Below are 17,503 nucleotides of genomic sequence, written 5' to 3'. Positions count from 1 at the left end.
TCACCAACCTTTTTGAAAGCAAGAGCTACTTCTTGGGTACTGATTAATGCGAAGGGCTACCAGTTTGATACACACTTAAATAAATTGCAAGAAATAGCCAATTTGCTCAATTTACCTTTAATAAATAAATATATATATATTTATAAAAATTTGTATTTCTGTCTGTCATTCCGTCGTACATTTTTTTTCTTTGTACGGAAGGTTTTTTGTAGAGAATAAATGATGAAAAAACACTTAATTGAACGGATTAAAAGAGGAGAAAACACGAAAAAATTACAATTACATTTTGAAACATATTTTATCTTCAAGTTCGACTCTTTAAAATTCAAAATTCAACCGAAAAAAATGAATGAAAAAACTAGCTAATTCGAATCTTTTTGAAATTTTTAAAAAAAGAATTAATGGAACATCATTAGTAATTTTTCTTGATTGAGATTAATTTTAGAATTTTGATGACATGTTTTAAATAGGTTAAAATACAATCTGCACTTTGTTAGAATATATAACAAATTGGACCAAGCTATATTTCTAACAAAGACAATTCATTATTTCTTCTAGTTTTTCCAGAACAAAAATTTTAAAAGAAATTCAAAAGACTTTGAAATAAGATGTAAATTTGATTCTACAGATTTTCTAGATTTGCCAGAATATTTTTTGGGAATTTTAATTATAATAAGTTCGAAGAAATATTTCACAAATATTCTACGTCGAAAAAACAGAAGCTAAAATGAAGAAAATTAAATTAAAATGTATTTATTATTCTTTACAATAAAAAAAAAAACTTGAACATTGATTTAAATTGTCAGGAAAGAAGAAGAAGGAATTTAAAAGGTAAAAAGGTATATGTGTTTAAAAATCCTAAAATAATTTTTAAGGTTGTATTTTTTCTCTAAAATTGTCTTTCTGAAAGTTATAAGAAGCAAAGTAAAAAATAAATGAATTTATTTAAACAAGTGAAGACCAAGTCTTTAAAATATTTTCTTGGATTTTTAAATTCTATTTGAGTTTTGTCTCTCTTAGAATTATAAATGTCGAGCAAAGTGAGACCAGCTTGCTATTAAATAAAAAAATAGAGGCAGCTCACTGGTAAGTGCTGCTATTTGAGCTATTTTTAGAACAGGCCAGCGGGCGACTCATCTGGTCCTTACGGGCTACCTGGTGCCCGCGGGAACCGTGTTGGTGACCCCTGCTCTAGCCTTTAAACAGACCCCTTTTTTAGACCAGTTGATCTGCCGTTTCTTTTCTTTTTCTCCTCTGTCCCACTCTCCCTTGTGGAGGGGGTCTGGTCCGGTGGCCATGGATGAAGTACTGGCTGTCCAGAGTCGGGACCCAGGATGGACCGCTCGCCCAGAGTCGGGACCCAGAGTCGGGACCCAGGATGGACCGCTCGTCCAGAGTCGGGACCCAGGATGGACCGCTCGTCCAGAGTCGGGACCCAGAATGGACCGCTTGTCCAGAGTCGGGACCCAGGATGGACCGCTCGCCCAGAGTCGGGACCCAGGATGGACTGCTCGTCCAGATTCGGGACCCAGGATGGACCGCTCGCCTGTGTATCGGCTGGGGACATATATGGATTGATAAATATATTTATAAATATATTTATTGAATAATACTTCAACCAAATATGAATAAACTGAAAAGAAATGCAACAATGCAATATTCAGTGTTGACAGCTAGATTTTTTTGTGGACATGTTCCATAAATATCGATGTTAAATATTTCTCTTTTTGTGAAGAAATGTTTAGAATGAAGTTGATGAATCCACATGGATCTCTATTACAATCCCCAAAGAGGGCACTTTTAAGTTGATCATTACTTCTATGTGTAGAAACCTTTATTTATAATTAAATCACTTGTTTATTTTTCAACAAGTTTTTAGTTATTTTTATATATTTTTTTCCAAACAGTCCAAGAAAGACCACTACAAATGAGCAATATTGTGCACTTTTATACAATGTAATAAATCAGAGACTGCTGCATTTTACTTCATCTCTTTTTTCTAAACAAAAAATAATTATCTCTGATTAGGGGGTACTTGAATTAAAAAAAATGTTCACGAGGGGTACATCACTGAAAAAAAGTTGAGAACCACTGCCCTAGGGGGAGGGTGTTGCCCACATATGCGGTCCTCTCCAAGGTTTCTCATAGTCATCATTGTCATTGTCACCGACGTCCCACTGGGGTGAGTTTTCCTTGCCCTTATGTGGGCTCTACTGTCCCATCCTTATCCATTTTTATTGAATGATTAAATAACAATTACAAATTGCATTTAGTTTTTAATTGTACAATAAAGCGAATGTTTTTTTTATGGGATCTCAAAATGTCTGTTTAAAAAAAACAAAAAAAAAACGGCTTGAAAATGTATTTATTGAATGCGGCGCCTTGTGCGCATGCGCCCCCTTGAAAGGCGGAAGTGGCCACTTTCTTGCCATAAACTTTGTTGTCCATGCGGCTTCCGTTTACCGAGGAAACGCCGAGCTTTCAACCCTTTTAACCCGCTTTTCTGCTGACGGAACACGGCAGAAGTTCAGGTAAGTTAAACAACATTAAAGCTCGGGGCACGGTTCGAATTAAAAAAACGAAAAACGTCGTCGTGCGACATTGAAACATGGACCTGCTTTAAAGTTTCAAACTAGGTTCTCCCCTTTTTCTCTTCCATCGTAGACACGTCTTTTAATAATAACTCAAATGTTGGGGTTTATCTCCATAAAACGTTTATTTCCAAACCAGCAGAGGAATAATTTTGGATTTAATTTTTTTTTTTTTGTCGGTCACGTACTAGAACAGGTCAGCTATGATGACTTTTTACTGATAATTCCTTGCTTTTATTACAATTTTCGCGTTTATTATTAACGCCGAACGATTGTTATTACCTCCAGAACTCACAGACACCAACAAATTAGCAATAAAACACTTATTTCACGCATTTTTAAGGCATCTGGATCTATTTCGGGTCTTTTTGAGATTCAGTTTGGATTGTGGCGCCATCTGGTGGACAGGGAAGCATATAGCAGGTCTCAATCAAGGGTAGTAACTTATAGCCATACTTGCAACCTTGAGACCTCCGATTTCGGGGGGTGGGGGGCGTGGTTAAGAGGGGAGGAGTATATTTACCTAGATTCAAAGTCAATTATTTCATATATATATATAAAAGAAATACTTGAATTTCAGTGTTCATTTATTTACACACACATAACACTCATCTACTCATTGTTGAGTTAAGGGTTGAATTGTGAAGTGAAGTGAATTATATTTATATAGCGCTTTTCTCTAGTGACACAAAGCGCTTTACATCGTGAAACCCAATATCTAAGTTACATTTAAACCAGTGTGGGTGGCACTGGGAGCAGGTGGGTAAAGTGTCTTGCCCAAGGACACAACGGCAGTGACCAGGATGGCGGAAGCGGGAATCGAACCTGCAACCCTCAAGTTGCTGGCACGACCGCTCTACCAACCGAGCTATGCCGCCCATCCTTCTTATATTCTCTGTCACTATTTTTCAAACCATATGCATGTACAGTAGATGGCAGTATTGTCCTGTTTAAGAGTGTCACAACATTGTTGTTTGGCAGGCGAACTGCTTTACGTTAGACGAAAACGGACTGCTGTTGTTGTGTGTTGTTTTACCGCGCTGGGAGGACGTTAATCAATCAATCAATGTTTACTTATATAGCCCTAAATCACTAGTGTCTCAAAGGGCTGCAGAAACCACCACGACATCCTCGGTAGGAAAACTCACATCCAGTGGGACATTGGTGACAATAATGACCCAGTGGGACGTCGGTGACAATGATGACTATGAGAACCTTAGAGAGGAGGAAAGCAATGGATGTCGAGCGGATCTAACATGATACTGTGAAAGTTCAATCCACAATGGATACAACACAGTCGCGAGAGTCCAGTCCAAAGAGGATCCAAGACACAGCAGCGAGAGTCCCGTTCACAGCGGAGCCAGCAGGAAACCATCCCAAGCGTAGGCGGACCAGCAGCGCAGAGATGTCCCCAGCCGATACACAGGCGAGCAGTACATGGCCACCGGATCGGACCGGACCCCCTCCACACGGGAGAGTGGGACATGGAAGAAAAAGAAAAGAAACGGCAGATCAACTGGTCTAAAAAGGGAGTCTATTTAAAGGCTAGAGTATACAAATGAGTTTTAAGGTGAGACTTAAATGCTTCTACTGAGGTGGCATCGCGAACTGTTACCGGGAGGGCATTCCAGAGTACTGGAGCCCGAACGGAAAATGCTCTATAGCCCGCAGACTTTTTTTGGGCTTTGGGAATCACTAATAAGCCGGAGTCCTTTGAACGCAGATTTCTTGCCGGGACATATGGTACAATACAATCGGCAAGATAAGATGGAGCTAGACCGTGTAGTATTTTATACGTAAGTAGTAAAACCTTAAAGTCACATCTTAAGTGCACAGGAAGCCAGTGCAGGTGAGCCAGTACAGGCGTAATGTGATCAAACTTTCTTGTTCTTGTCAAAAGTCTAGCAGCCGCATTTTGTACCAACTGTAATCTTTTAATGCTAGACATGGGGAGACCCGAAAATAATACGTTACAGTAGTCGAGGCGAGACGTAACAAACGCATGGATAATGATCTCAGCGTCTTTAGTGGACAGAATGGAGCGAATTTTAGCGATATTACGGAGATGAAAGAAGGCCGTTTTAGTAACGCTTTTAATGTGTGCCTCAAAGGAGAGAGTTGGGTCGAAGATAACACCCAGATTCTTTACCGTGTCGCCTTGTTTAATTGTTTGGTTGTCAAATGTTAGAGTTGTATTATTAAATAGAGTTCGGTGTCTAGCAGGACCGATAATCAGCATTTCCGTTTTTTTGGCGTTGAGTTGCAAAAAGTTAGCGGACATCCATTGTTTAATTTCATTAAGACACGCCTCCAGCTGACTACAATCCGGCGTGGTGGTCAGCTTTAGGGGCATGTAGAGTTGAAACTGCCTAACAATAAACCCACATAAGAAACCAAGAACTCGCCCTCGATCATTCTGCAGTTAAAACGTCATTGGGCGGACACGCCCTGTATACACGTCACTCAGGTCCGCATGGAGCTGGAGGAGGCGTGGCCTCCAGCTCCGCCTGAATTTCGGGAGAAAATTTGTCCCGGGAGGTTTTCGGGAGAGGCGGTGAATTTCGGGACTCTCCTGTAAAATCCGGGAGGGTTGGCAAGTATGCTGACAGCAGTGTTTTTCAACCTTTTTTGAGGCAAGGCACGTTTTTTTCATGAAAAATTCCGGAGGCACACCACCAGCAGAAAACGTTAAAAATGAAACTCCACCAGGTCGTAATCCCTTAATTATTTTGAGTTTGTTGGTGTTTTCTTGTGTAGTGCTTTAGTTTTTGTCTTGCGCTGCTATTTTGGTGGCCCTTCCTGTTTTGTTGGTGTTTTTCTGTAGCAGTTCCGTGTCTTCCTTTGGAACGCTATTCCCCCCACCTGCTTTGCGTTAGCAAGTTAGGCTATTGAAGTTGTTGCTATCCTTCTTTTTGTGTGGACTTTGTTAATTGTCATGTACGGATTAACTGTGGACGCCGTAAGTTTTTGCTGTCGTCCAGCATTTTGTTTCTGTTTACTTTGATTGATTGATTGAAACTTTTATTAGTAGATTGCACAGTACAGTACATATTCCGTCCAATTGACCACTAAATGGTAACACCCGAATAAGTTTTTCAACTTGTTTAAGTCTGGGTCCACGTTAATCAATTCATGGTAAGAGGTACTTGGTAGCCAGTTCAATTTTACTTGTGTTTCACATAGCCATTCCTTTGCTTCATTGCCTTTTCCTTATGTTTATTTTTGGTTTAAGCTAGTGGTTCTTAACCTGGTTTCGATCGAACCCTAGGGGTTCGGTGAGTCGGCCTCAGGGGTTCGGCGGAGCCTCGGCCACGGAAGTATAGACACATCGAAATTATCGTGTAAAAAAAAAACAACAACTTCCCAAACAATGTTCCCTCTAATTTTCCATCTGATTTGTAGGTTTTTTGATTGATTGATTGAAACTTTTACTAGCAGATTGCAAAGGAAGAGAATACATTATATGAAACAGTACAGTTTACACAGTACAGTACAGTACAGATTCTGTACAATTGACCACTAAATAGTAACACCCGAATAGGTTTTTCAACTTGTTTAAGTCGGCGTCCACGTTAAGCAATTCATGGTAATGTGTGTAAGGTGTGTAATTTGTTGTGAAATCATGCACTGTGTTGGTTTTGTTCTGTGAACAAGGTGATGTTCATGCACAGTTCATTTTGTGCACCAATTAAAAAAAACATAAGTTTTTCTTGAATTTGAAAAAAAAAAACGTTTTATTTTTCATTAAAGAAGGGTTCGGTGAATGCGCATACGAAACTGGTGGGGTTCGGTACCTCCAACAAAGTTAAGAACCACTGGTTTAAGCATTATATACGTTTTTACCTGCATATTGTGATCACAACAAACCATCCTCGTCTCACCTGACACATTCCGACTCTTACAAAGCAATTAACTACCTGCTGCCACTTGCTGACATGGAGTGTTACGTGGTTACCCTGCCAAGCTCTACACAGCACAGACACTATAAGCAACGGCAAATTTGCAGATTATACCACCTCCAAAAACATGCATCTGGGGATAGGTTGATTGGCAACACTAAATGGTCCCTAGTGTGTGAATGTGAGTGTGAATGTTGTCTGTCTATGTGTGTTGGCCCTGCGATTCCGCCCGAATGCAGCTGAGATAGGTTCCAGCGACCCCAGAAGGGACGAGCAGTAAAAAAATGGATGGATGGATGAATTACTGATTTGAAAAACATACTTTTGGGACAAATTAGGTGAAGTTGCATAATTTCCCACGGCACACCAGACAATATCTCACGGCACACTATTGTGCCGCGGCACAGTGGTTTGAAAAAGACTGCCTTACAGTATAATTGTTTGTGTTGGCAATATCGTGTAGTTTTTCAAGGTTGTCTTGAGAGGTCACGTTGTTCACTTATCTCCTATCAAGGTTCGAGAGCGGGACGCCTCAACTCTTTGACATGCAGCCGCTCACAACACAAAAGGGTAATAAATGACGACTCGATTATATATTTAAAAAAAAAAAGGTGTGCTTATAAATACATGAGCCTCTTATCTTTGGTAGGGGTCTCCAGTGACCTGTTTGAATCTCTGAAGCTGTATCTGAGCAACAAGAACCGCCTGCAGCCCATCATCGGTACGTGTCCACAAACATCGCATCGCTCTTGTGGCGGTTAAAGTGTGTGTGTGTGTGTGTGTGTGTGTGTGTGTGTGTGTGTGTGTGTGTGTGTGTGTGTGTGTGTGTGTGTGTGTGTGTGTGTGTGTGTGTGTGTGTGTGTGTGTGTGTGTGTGTGTGTGTGTGTGTGTGTGTGTGTGTGTGTGTGTCTGTGTGTCTGTGTGTCTGTGTGTCTGTGTGTCTTAGGGCTGCGCAGCATTACGGAATGCGTGAAGGTGGGCTCGCCTGGCAGGGAGGCGCTGTACCTCTGCGAGGTGTGCAAGTGCCGACTGAGCAAAGGCGACATGCGCAACCACATCATGGGCAGCATGCACAGATACAACTACACTGTAAGTCCTGACAGACACAACTACACTGCAAGCCCCGACAGATACAACTCCACTAAGTCCTGTACACTGTAAGTCCCGTGCACTGTGAGCCCCGACAGATACAACTACACTGTGAGCCCCGACAGATACAACTACACTGTGAGCCCCGACAGATACAACTACACTAAGTTCTGTACACTGTAAGCCCCGGCAAATACAACTACGCTGTAAGCCCAGACAGATACAACTACACTGTAAGCCCCGACAGATACAACTACACTAAGTCCAGTACACTGTAAGTCCCGACAGATACAACTACACTGTAAGTCCCGTACACCAGACTTGGCCAACCCGCGGCTCTTAGGCTGTTTTCATGCAAGAAAGGTGTAACAACTCTATTATTCGCGCCTTAGTGTTTACCATCAAGTCTTTATTTTGAACAGCTTGACAGTATGAGAAAATAAGTCAGACTTATATTCTGTAACACTCAGTTTTAGACACAGTGCAGAGGTAGAAATATTCCAAATAACCTCTTGTAGACAATGTAAACATAAATAATGCCTCAAAACATCCATCCATCCATTTCCTACCGCTTGTTGCAGGGGGCGCTGGAAAAAACAAGTTAATGATATTTCAACAAAACACAGCAGACGAGCTCTCGCCCTGCACAGCTGTTTTGTAGTGTCGACCACACCAGTGCAGCTGAGAGAAGCTCCGGCGACCCCGAAAGGGACAAGTGGTGGGTAATGGATGGATGGATAAGGGCCTTTTAGATCTTGTGTGTGCTTTGCACACAGTGCATTGTGCTTCCCATGTGTCACAGCCAGGACCAAAACACCGATACCTTTTCCACAAATCATCCTTGAAGTTGCATTTATGTCTCTCTTGTGTCCTGTCTGTCTCTCCAGATCCCTCTTGTGTCCTGTCTGTCTCTCCACATCTCTCCTGTGTCCTGTCTGTCTCTCCACATCTCTCTTTAGTCCTGTCTGTCTCTCCACATCTCTCTTGTGTCCTGTCTGTCTCTCCACATCTCTCTTGTGTCCTGTCTGTCTCTCCACATCTCTCTTGTGTCCTGTCTGTCTCTCCACGTCACTCTTGTGTCCTGTCTGTCTCTCCACGTCACTCTTGTGTCCTGTCTGTCTCTCCACGTCACTCTTGTGTCCTGTCTGTCTCTCCATATCTCTCGCTCTCTGTCTCTGCTCATCCTTCACGATTGTTGCTGCGTGCGCTCGCCTCCACAATTTGTTTTGTTTTCAACCCGTTCTTGACCCTGGACGTACATCGAAAATACACGCAACCCTAACTCAAAATGCCGAACATTTGAGGCATTTAAGAAACCCCGCCCGGACAGCCCCGCAAAAGAGGACATGTCCGGGGAAAAGAGGATGTGTGGTCATTCTTACATGAGAAGACGAAGCTGAAGCGGGTTTGAGTGACGTCAAACGGGCATGTGCGTGATATCACAGTAGTAAACAATTTGTGACAAGTTCGCTCTCAAGATGGCAGGGAAACATACCAGAGCAAAACACAAATATGAACAACACAGGACATTTTTAACACAGTGGGAGAGTTTATATATTTTTGTTGAGTATAATGGCAAGCCATCCTGCCTTGTATGTCAGGCGTCATTAGCGCATTTCAAGGCTTCAAATCTTCAGCTTCCCAAGGAATGCCAGAAGTCCCACTAAGCAACTTGCATGGTAACAGAAAATATATTATATTTTTGTTTGTGGGCTTGGTTGAACTGAGAGTTTGTGTGTGTGAGACAGTGCACACAATGTTAATTGTTGAAAATAACTGGACTGTAGTCTTATTAGTTCTGTAGGAGTCATGTTGGTGTGGGACATTAACAATAAATCTGGCTGAGCAGAGGTGTGTGCGGAAGGGATGGGGTGATGTTCATGTGTAGGATGTGGCTCCCGACAGTAACACATGAAAATAAAAAGTGGCCCCTAGTCTCTGACTGGTTGGCCACCCATGCCGTACACTGTAAGCCCCGACAGATACAACTACACTGTAAGTCCCGACAGAGACAACACTGTAGGCCCCGACAGATACAACTACACTGTAAGTCCCATACACTGTAAATCCCGACAGATACAACTACACTGTAAGTACTTATACACTGTAGGCCCCGACAGATACAACTACACTGTAAGTCCTACACATCAAAAGTCTAATGAAGTCATAAAGTGAGCGACTGTTTATGATGTCGTAACACTAAAACGTGTCCATAGAGCTCACCAATTAAAAAAAACAAAAACAAACCCTTCCTCGTGGACATGCCACCTTACCGAGATAAACCCACCCCTTCCAAACAGGCTTTGCTACACATCTTAAAGTGCTGCCGACCGTCTGTGTCAGACGCTGTAAGTTTGATCACGTAGACTGAGTATAATTTCCTTAAAAAACAATGTTAGCATGTAGCATACATTGCTATGCTAGTGTTGCTAACATGGAGAGGTTATTTTTATTTATTAGGAGAGCTTTTTTGACACAGAATTTTGTGAACCCAGAAAAAAAAGAAATTCTGCAGTAGTTTTTTTTTTTACGGCATTTTTTGCATTTAATTATTTTTACAATAGACATATTTTTTGCACTGAATTTTTTCCCCCCCACAATTATCTTTTCTTTTTTACAAACTGAAGTGAATTATATTTATATAGCGCTTCACATAGTGAAACCCAATATCTATTTTTTACTTTTAAAGCAGTGTGGGTGGCACTGGGAGCAGGTGGGTAAAGTGTCTTGCCCAAGAACACAACGGCAGTGACTCGGGTGGCGGAAGCGGGGATTGAACCTGCAACCCTCAAGTTGCTGGCACGGCCGCTCTACCAACAGAGCTACACCGAGTTATAATCATTTTTTCACATTTGACTTTTTATCCGGATATTTTTTTACTCAAAATTTTAAAACTGGTGCTACAGTTTTAATTTGCTGCAAGTGGGTCTTGAGTTTTGAAGCAAATAATCATTCTGCAATTGTTCTATTTACATGTTTTATACACTGATTTTTTTTTTGGTAGTGAATTTTTCTGCACCAATTGATTTACACTGAATTTTAAAACACATTTTAACAAACTTATTTACTCACACATTTTAATTCACGTAAATTGTTAGTATAATTAGGTTGCATAAATTCAGTATCCATAATATGGGAGACGCAAACTAACCTGTATAGGTGTTCAAAGGTAATGTTAGCATGTAGCTCACATTGCTATGCAAGTGTTGCAAAGCAACATTTAAGGAGGTGAAATTGTCTGTTATTATAAAAGCTTTTTTTGTCACTGAATTTATGAAACTGAATTTGTTTTGCATTTAAATTTAGTGAACAGAGTTTTTAGAAATGATTAAATACATAATTGTGCTCAAAATATGTTTTTAAAGTTCAGTTTGTCAAAATAGTGTTAGGAAATTGAGCGTACAAAAAAGTCATTATAAAAATATCTGTTGACTATATTTACAACTTAATAGGTATATATAATATGCTGCTCCTGGGAGAAAATATCATCTGTTCCAAGGTCAAACTGTGGCAGCTGTAGAAACTTGGTTGGCTGTCCGGGCAACGTTCTTGTCGCATCAAAAGCGGCCATTTGCCGTCACCAATCAATGTACAACGTGTGTCTAGCCCCGCCCCTTTAAGGTTCCATCCAAACCACTGCGCTGGAATTTGACCCGCGTGTCTTTCAATTGGCAGAAAGTGTGGTACCCTCACCTGCTGTCTGACGTGAAGGACGACAGCGACATGTCTGTGCTGGCCTGGCCGCTCATGGAGATAGCCAGGGTGCTGGAGGACAAGGACGGCCCGGGGGACATCAAGGTCCGTCTTGTAGTTGGACTCTTTCTTGTGTGTGTGTGTGTGTGTGTGTGTGTATACATTCAGTCAGTGCATTGTGGTTTTTGCGCCTCGGACCACAGCTTCTGGAGGTTGAGGATGCTGCCTTCCAGATGATCAAAGGATACAGTGACAGCGAGGGTGAGTTCTCGCTTCTACACACACACACGCACACACACACACACACGCACACACACACACACACGCACACACACACACACATGAACTCGCACACTCTTGTATTTCTTACCTTCTTGAGACCTCCAAAAAATGCTTACCTCTTTAGGATCACTCTTTCTAGATATATAAATATTTGTATTTACAACATTAATAATATATACATACTCTTCAAATATGAAAAAGGTACGCTTTTAGGTGTTTTATTTTTTTTTTTAAATTCTAATTTTTTATTTTTCATTATTTCAAGTTATTACTGTATGTCTGTATATACATATTTGATTTTTTTAAATTGATTTGGGCCAAAGGGGGCGCATTTCAATTTCTTACACACACTTGTTATTACATATGTTGGCCAGAGGTGGAGCACTTTTATTGGTTTGAAAAATCCCTCCTTTTTGGGACCACCTTCATTTTGATAGATTTTGTGCACGATGTCACCAAATGAGACATTCTCTATTTGATGCATTATTAATGGGACCATGATTTATGTACTCACTTGTTCACACCTCCTCATATGGAAGATACTTTTCCTTCTTGATGTCTCAAGAAGGGTAGAAATACAAGAACACACACACATACTTGTATTTGTTACTTCTTGAGATCTCCTAAAAATGCCTACCTCTTTACGACCACCCTTTCTAGTAAAAAATTGTATTTACAACATTAATAATATATACATATATATTTTTTAGGCTTCATTATGTATTTCAAGTTATTACAGTATGTCTCTATATACATATTTATTTGATTTTTTAAAATGTATTTTGGCCAAAGGGGGCGCATTTCAATTTCTTACACACACACTTGTTATTACATATATTGACCAGAGGGGGAGCACTTTTAAAAGCGACACACTATTTGAAAAATCCCTTTTTGTAGCACCCTCATTTTGCTAGATGTCACCAGCAGGGGTGCACGTGAGACATTCTTTATTAGATGCATTGTTATTGGGACCATGATTTATGTCATCACTTGTTCACACTTCCTCATAGGGAAGATGCTTTTCCTTCATGTATCAAGGGTAGAAATTCAAGAACACACACACAAGTTCATGTATTTTTAACCTTCTTGAGACCTCCGAAAAATTCTTACCTCTTTAGGACCACCCTTTCCACATATATGAATATTTGTATTTACAACATGAATAATATATACATACTATGCAAATATAAAAACGCTTGTTGTGAAAAATGAGATTGAATTTCACATGAAAAAACTTTGAATTTTGGCAGTAATTTAATAAAAGTCGTAATTTTGCTCAACGCAAGTCAAAATGTTACAAGAAATACTGAACATTTGCGCGATATGCTGATAAAAGTTGGGAGTTTTACTCAATAACAGTCGCAATTTCACAAGAAAAGCTTATAATTTTTTTGCAAACTTATGAAAAGTGTCGACAAAAGTCAGAATTTTGTAAGAAAACTTAAAAATGTTGCCAATATTATAGTAATGATCTAAATTTTTACTTGGCAAAACGATGACAAAAGTCATGATTTTGCAAAAAAAAAATTCACAATTTTACGAGGACAACAAAAAAATTGGCAATATTGCGACAAAAGTCCGAATTTTATACGACAAATGTCACCGTTTTGCATTAAAAAGTAATAATTTTACATGAAAAAAAGCAATAATTTTACGCGAAAATATTGCAATATTACAGAAACAGAAAGAATGTGAGAAATTGCTCCCAATTTTATAGGAAAGAAGTTGACACATTGTGAGAAAAAGACTGCCTTAGTTATTTGTTTATTTGCATTTTATGTTTGTAATTGCTTTTTAATCTTCATTATTGACTTCAAGTTATTACAGTATGTCTCTATACACATATTTATTTTATATTTTTTAAATTAATTTTGGCCAAAGGGGGCGCATTTCAATTTCTCGCACACACCTGTTATTACATATGTTGACCAGAGGGGGAGCAGTGCAAATTTTTAATACAGGGGTGCAAATGAGACATTCTCTATTAGATGCATTGCGCCCATAAAATATGTCCTAACGGGTTCACACCTCATATGGAATGTACTTTTCATTCTTGTTAACTCAAGAAGTGTAGAAATACAGGAACACACACTTTTTTTACGAACGTTCTCCCGGCCACAGCAATCAGCTTGATAAGGATCCTGGCACACGGCGCTTCGCACCAGCCCACGGACACCCCCACCACGCCCTCAACCTCCGTGTGGATGGAGGAGCAGCACAAGCAGCAGCAGGAGCAGGAGGAGGACCAGTCACAGAGGATGGTCCTGCTGGGCCACAGGGAGGTCCTCGTCGCCGCCGACGACCCGGATCCATCATCTGATCCCTGGTCTCGGGGTTTGGTCCACCAAGTCCCTGAGCCGCGATGTCAGGGAAACGGCAGCAACTTCTTGAATGGCTACAAAGGAGGGAAGCCTCTTATCGGTGAGCATTGAGGATGAGAATGTTTATTTCCATATGCATCACCTTCTTCTGCACTCGGCTGCAGGCAAAAATCACATTCTGCAAACATGTTGCTCAAAGATCCTCTTTAGGACAAAATGGTCGTCAAAGATTGTGTAAATATAGAGTGACTGATTTTATAGGCTGATACCGATAATTAGTAGTCAAGGAGGCCGATAAGCGATATTTGAAGTTGGCAGAAATGTGCGGTAAAAGTAATGGTAGCACGGTGGAACAGGGGTTAATGCATGTGTCTCACAATACAAAGGTCCTGAGTTCAATCCTGGGCTCGGGATCTTTCTGTGTGGAGTTTGCATGTTCTCCCCGTGACTGCGTGAGTTCCCTCCGGGTACACCGGCTTCCTTCCACCTCCAAGAACATGCACCTTTGGATGGGTTGCTTGGCAACACTAAATTGGCTTTAGTGTGTGAATTTTGTCTGTCTGTCTGTGTTGGCCCTGCGATGAGATGGCGACTTGTCCAGGGTGAACCCCGCCTTCCGCCGGATAGCAGCTGAGATAGGCTCCAGCACCCTCCGCGACCCCAAAAGGGACAAGCGGTAGAAAATGGATAGATGGATGGATATTATACGTCAGTAAACATCTGGACAAGTTGTTTTTGAACTTTATTCTTTATGTAATGACATAATGTTTAATGTGACGCTAATGGATTTAATTTAGCATCAAAAACATCAAAGACCTTTATTACATGTGTCTAAGAGGAGCATTTGTAAATGTGCCAAATCCAATATGTCAGATCTTTACATCCCAATAGCTCTCCCTCTACTCCATTTGATACACTTGATAGATTTAATACTTTGTAAGGTTTCTTCGTGAGGAACCCAGAAATCATTGTGGGTTGTGAATTTTATTTTTGAACATGTAATGTGTTTTTCGGACCCTAAGGCGCACTTGAAATCCTTGACTTTTCTCAAAACACGGACAGTGCACCTAATGCAGGGGTGTTTAAACTTAGACTTTGGGCCACATTGGGCTAAAAGATTTTTGTGGAGGGCTGAAAGCTGACTGCATGTAAAGTAATAATTTATATGTACATATGTATGTAGCCTTTATATTTGTGTGTGTGTGTGTGTGTGTGTGTGTGTGTGTGTGTGTGTGTGTATGTATATATATATATATACATATATATACACACACACATGCATGCAAGTGTGTGTGTATATATTTATGTGTGTAATTAATATATATGTGTGTGTGTATATATATATTTATATAGGTATGTGTGTATGTATTATATATGTATATCATATGTATTTCCTTATATAGCCGCCGGGGCGCTAATTAATTTAAAACCTCTTCTCACTCCTGCGCTTATTCAAAGCATGCGGTAAAAGTAAGCAGGCGCCAATAATTTTAAAACCTCTTCTCACCCCTGCGCTTACCAATGGAATGCAGTAAAAAATTGAGTGTGATTAAAAAAAAAATAAATAAAAAAAAAATTATACTGCGTCCGCGGCCCGGTGGTTTTGGGACCACTGCTCTACAACCATTTTTCAGTGATGTACCCCCTGTGGAATGTTTTTTTTAATTCAAGTACCCCCTAATCAGAGCAAATCATTTTTGGTTGAAAAAACGAGTTAAAGAAGTAAAACACAGCACTATGTCATCAGTTTCTGATTTATTAAATTGTATAACAGTGCAAAATATTGCTCATTTGTAGTGGTCTTTCTTGACCTATTTGGAAAAAAAGATATACAAATAACTAAAAACTTGTTAAAAAATAAACAAGTGAGTCATTTATAAATAGATTTCTACACATAGAAGTAATCATCAACTTAAAGTGCCCACTTTGGGGATTGTAATAGAGATCCATCGGAAATCATAAACTTAATTCTAAACATTTCTTCACAAAAAAAAAAAATCTTTAACATCAATATTTGTGGAACATGTCCACAAAAAATCCAGCTGTCAACACTGAATATTGCATTGTTGCATTTGTTTTCACAGGTTATGTACTTACATTCATATTTTGTTGAAGTATTATTCAATAAATATATCTATAAAAGATGTTGAAATTGTTGCTAGTTTTAGAATATTAGAAAAATATCTCAAGTACCCCTTGGTATACCTTCAAGTACCCCCAGGGGTACATGTACCCCCATTTGAGAACCACTGCTCTACAACATGTCATCGCGCCCTCTTTTACACCATGCTGTCTGCGTGCCGGCCCGACGCATGCATTTCGCTGCTTCTTATACGAGATTGCAATACATACTTGGTCAACAGCCATACCTTTTACACTGATGGTTGTGATACAAACAACTTTAAAACTCTTAATAATATGCGCCACACTCTGTGAACCCACACCAAACACATTTCTGGAGAGTATTGGCTCTGTGGCACATTATAAACGCAGCATAGGGATTACCCATAATGCCGTGTATCCGTGACTCTTAGATATATTATACACGCGCCCCCAACCCTGCCCACCTTAACTGACGCACGGAGAGGCGGGGGGCGCGTATATAATATATCCAAAAGTCACGGATACACGGCATTATGGGTAATCCCTATGCTGCGTTTATAATGTGCCACAGAGCCAATACTCTCCAGAAATGTGTTTGTTATTCTTATTTGGTGTGGGTTCACGGAGTGTGGCGCATATTAGTAAGAGTGTTAAAATTGTTTTATATCACAACCATTAGTGTGATCTGTATGGCTGTGGAACAAGACCCCTGGTTTACACACAGTTAAAGCAAAAAAAAACAACCTCCTCCACCATTTTGAAAAAAAACGACAATAGTGCGTCATTCCTGACGTCACAAATTTGACCCGGCGATAAAAGTAAGCATGCGCTTATTAATTTGTTGAATGAGTTTTGCCCGGCAGTAATCCAAGGCAGGCGCTAATTACATGCCCGGCGGCTATTCAAGGAAATACGGTATATGTGTATATACATGTCTAATTATGTATATATTGATGTATATATTTTAATATATGTATAGCCCATGTCGCCTCAGTTTAGCCTACATGGGCTCGTGAGTTGGCTATGCTGTAAAATGTAGCTCCAGCTAGCCTCTGCTTAGCCTACATGAGCTAGCTGGCTATTTCCAGCTACTGGAGCAGAATAGAAATGTAAAATATCAAACTTTGGCTGCCACAGGTCTTCACAGAGTGTCTGAGTGCATCGGCGACGACGGCTACACCGCTTGTTTCCTGTGCCACTGCTGCTGCACGCGAGTCAACAAGTGGGCTTTAATTGAGCACGTCAGCAGCTCGGCTCATGTCTTCAACTACCTGGTCAGTTTGAGAGCGTGTGAGAGACACATCTGGCTGAGGGAGCGTGAGGTTCAACACGAAGGTCTGTGCCTAGATGGAAACTCGTCATGAGCAGGTGGAGGTCATGGGACTCGATGTTCACACCAATGGTAAGCTTCTTCAGTCGCTGGCCAGGCAGGTGGAGCGCGAGGAGGGAAGAGGAGACATGGAGGTAAACGCTTGCAAAACCCACCTCACTCCGCTTGTGACCACGTTCTTTCAAGCCTTGTTGT

The 17,503-nt window shown here is 40.5% G+C and overlaps 1 protein-coding gene across 1 annotated transcript in view; it reads left to right on the top strand.

The window, feature by feature from the left end:
- Positions 1-2,398: 2,398 nt before the first annotated feature.
- The window catches only part of LOC133550948 (uncharacterized), a 29,338-nt gene continuing 14,233 nt past the window's right edge, over positions 2,399-17,503 (top strand). The window contains exons 1-9 of the mRNA XM_061897130.1: positions 2,399-2,531; positions 7,005-7,060; positions 7,140-7,211; positions 7,437-7,579; positions 11,255-11,377; positions 11,476-11,533; positions 13,676-13,975; positions 17,116-17,252; positions 17,326-17,442. Of these exons, the coding sequence (XP_061753114.1) occupies positions 7,036-7,060; positions 7,140-7,211; positions 7,437-7,579; positions 11,255-11,377; positions 11,476-11,533; positions 13,676-13,975; positions 17,116-17,252; positions 17,326-17,442 (975 nt within the window). The 5' untranslated portion in view covers positions 2,399-2,531; positions 7,005-7,035. The remainder of the gene's footprint in view (positions 2,532-7,004; positions 7,061-7,139; positions 7,212-7,436; positions 7,580-11,254; positions 11,378-11,475; positions 11,534-13,675; positions 13,976-17,115; positions 17,253-17,325; positions 17,443-17,503) is intronic.

The sequence above is a fragment of the Nerophis ophidion genome, linkage group LG04 (assembly GCF_033978795.1).
Source record: "Nerophis ophidion isolate RoL-2023_Sa linkage group LG04, RoL_Noph_v1.0, whole genome shotgun sequence".
Taxonomy (NCBI): Eukaryota; Metazoa; Chordata; class Actinopteri; order Syngnathiformes; family Syngnathidae; genus Nerophis; species Nerophis ophidion.
This window is presented reverse-complemented; position numbering and strand designations above follow the sequence as displayed.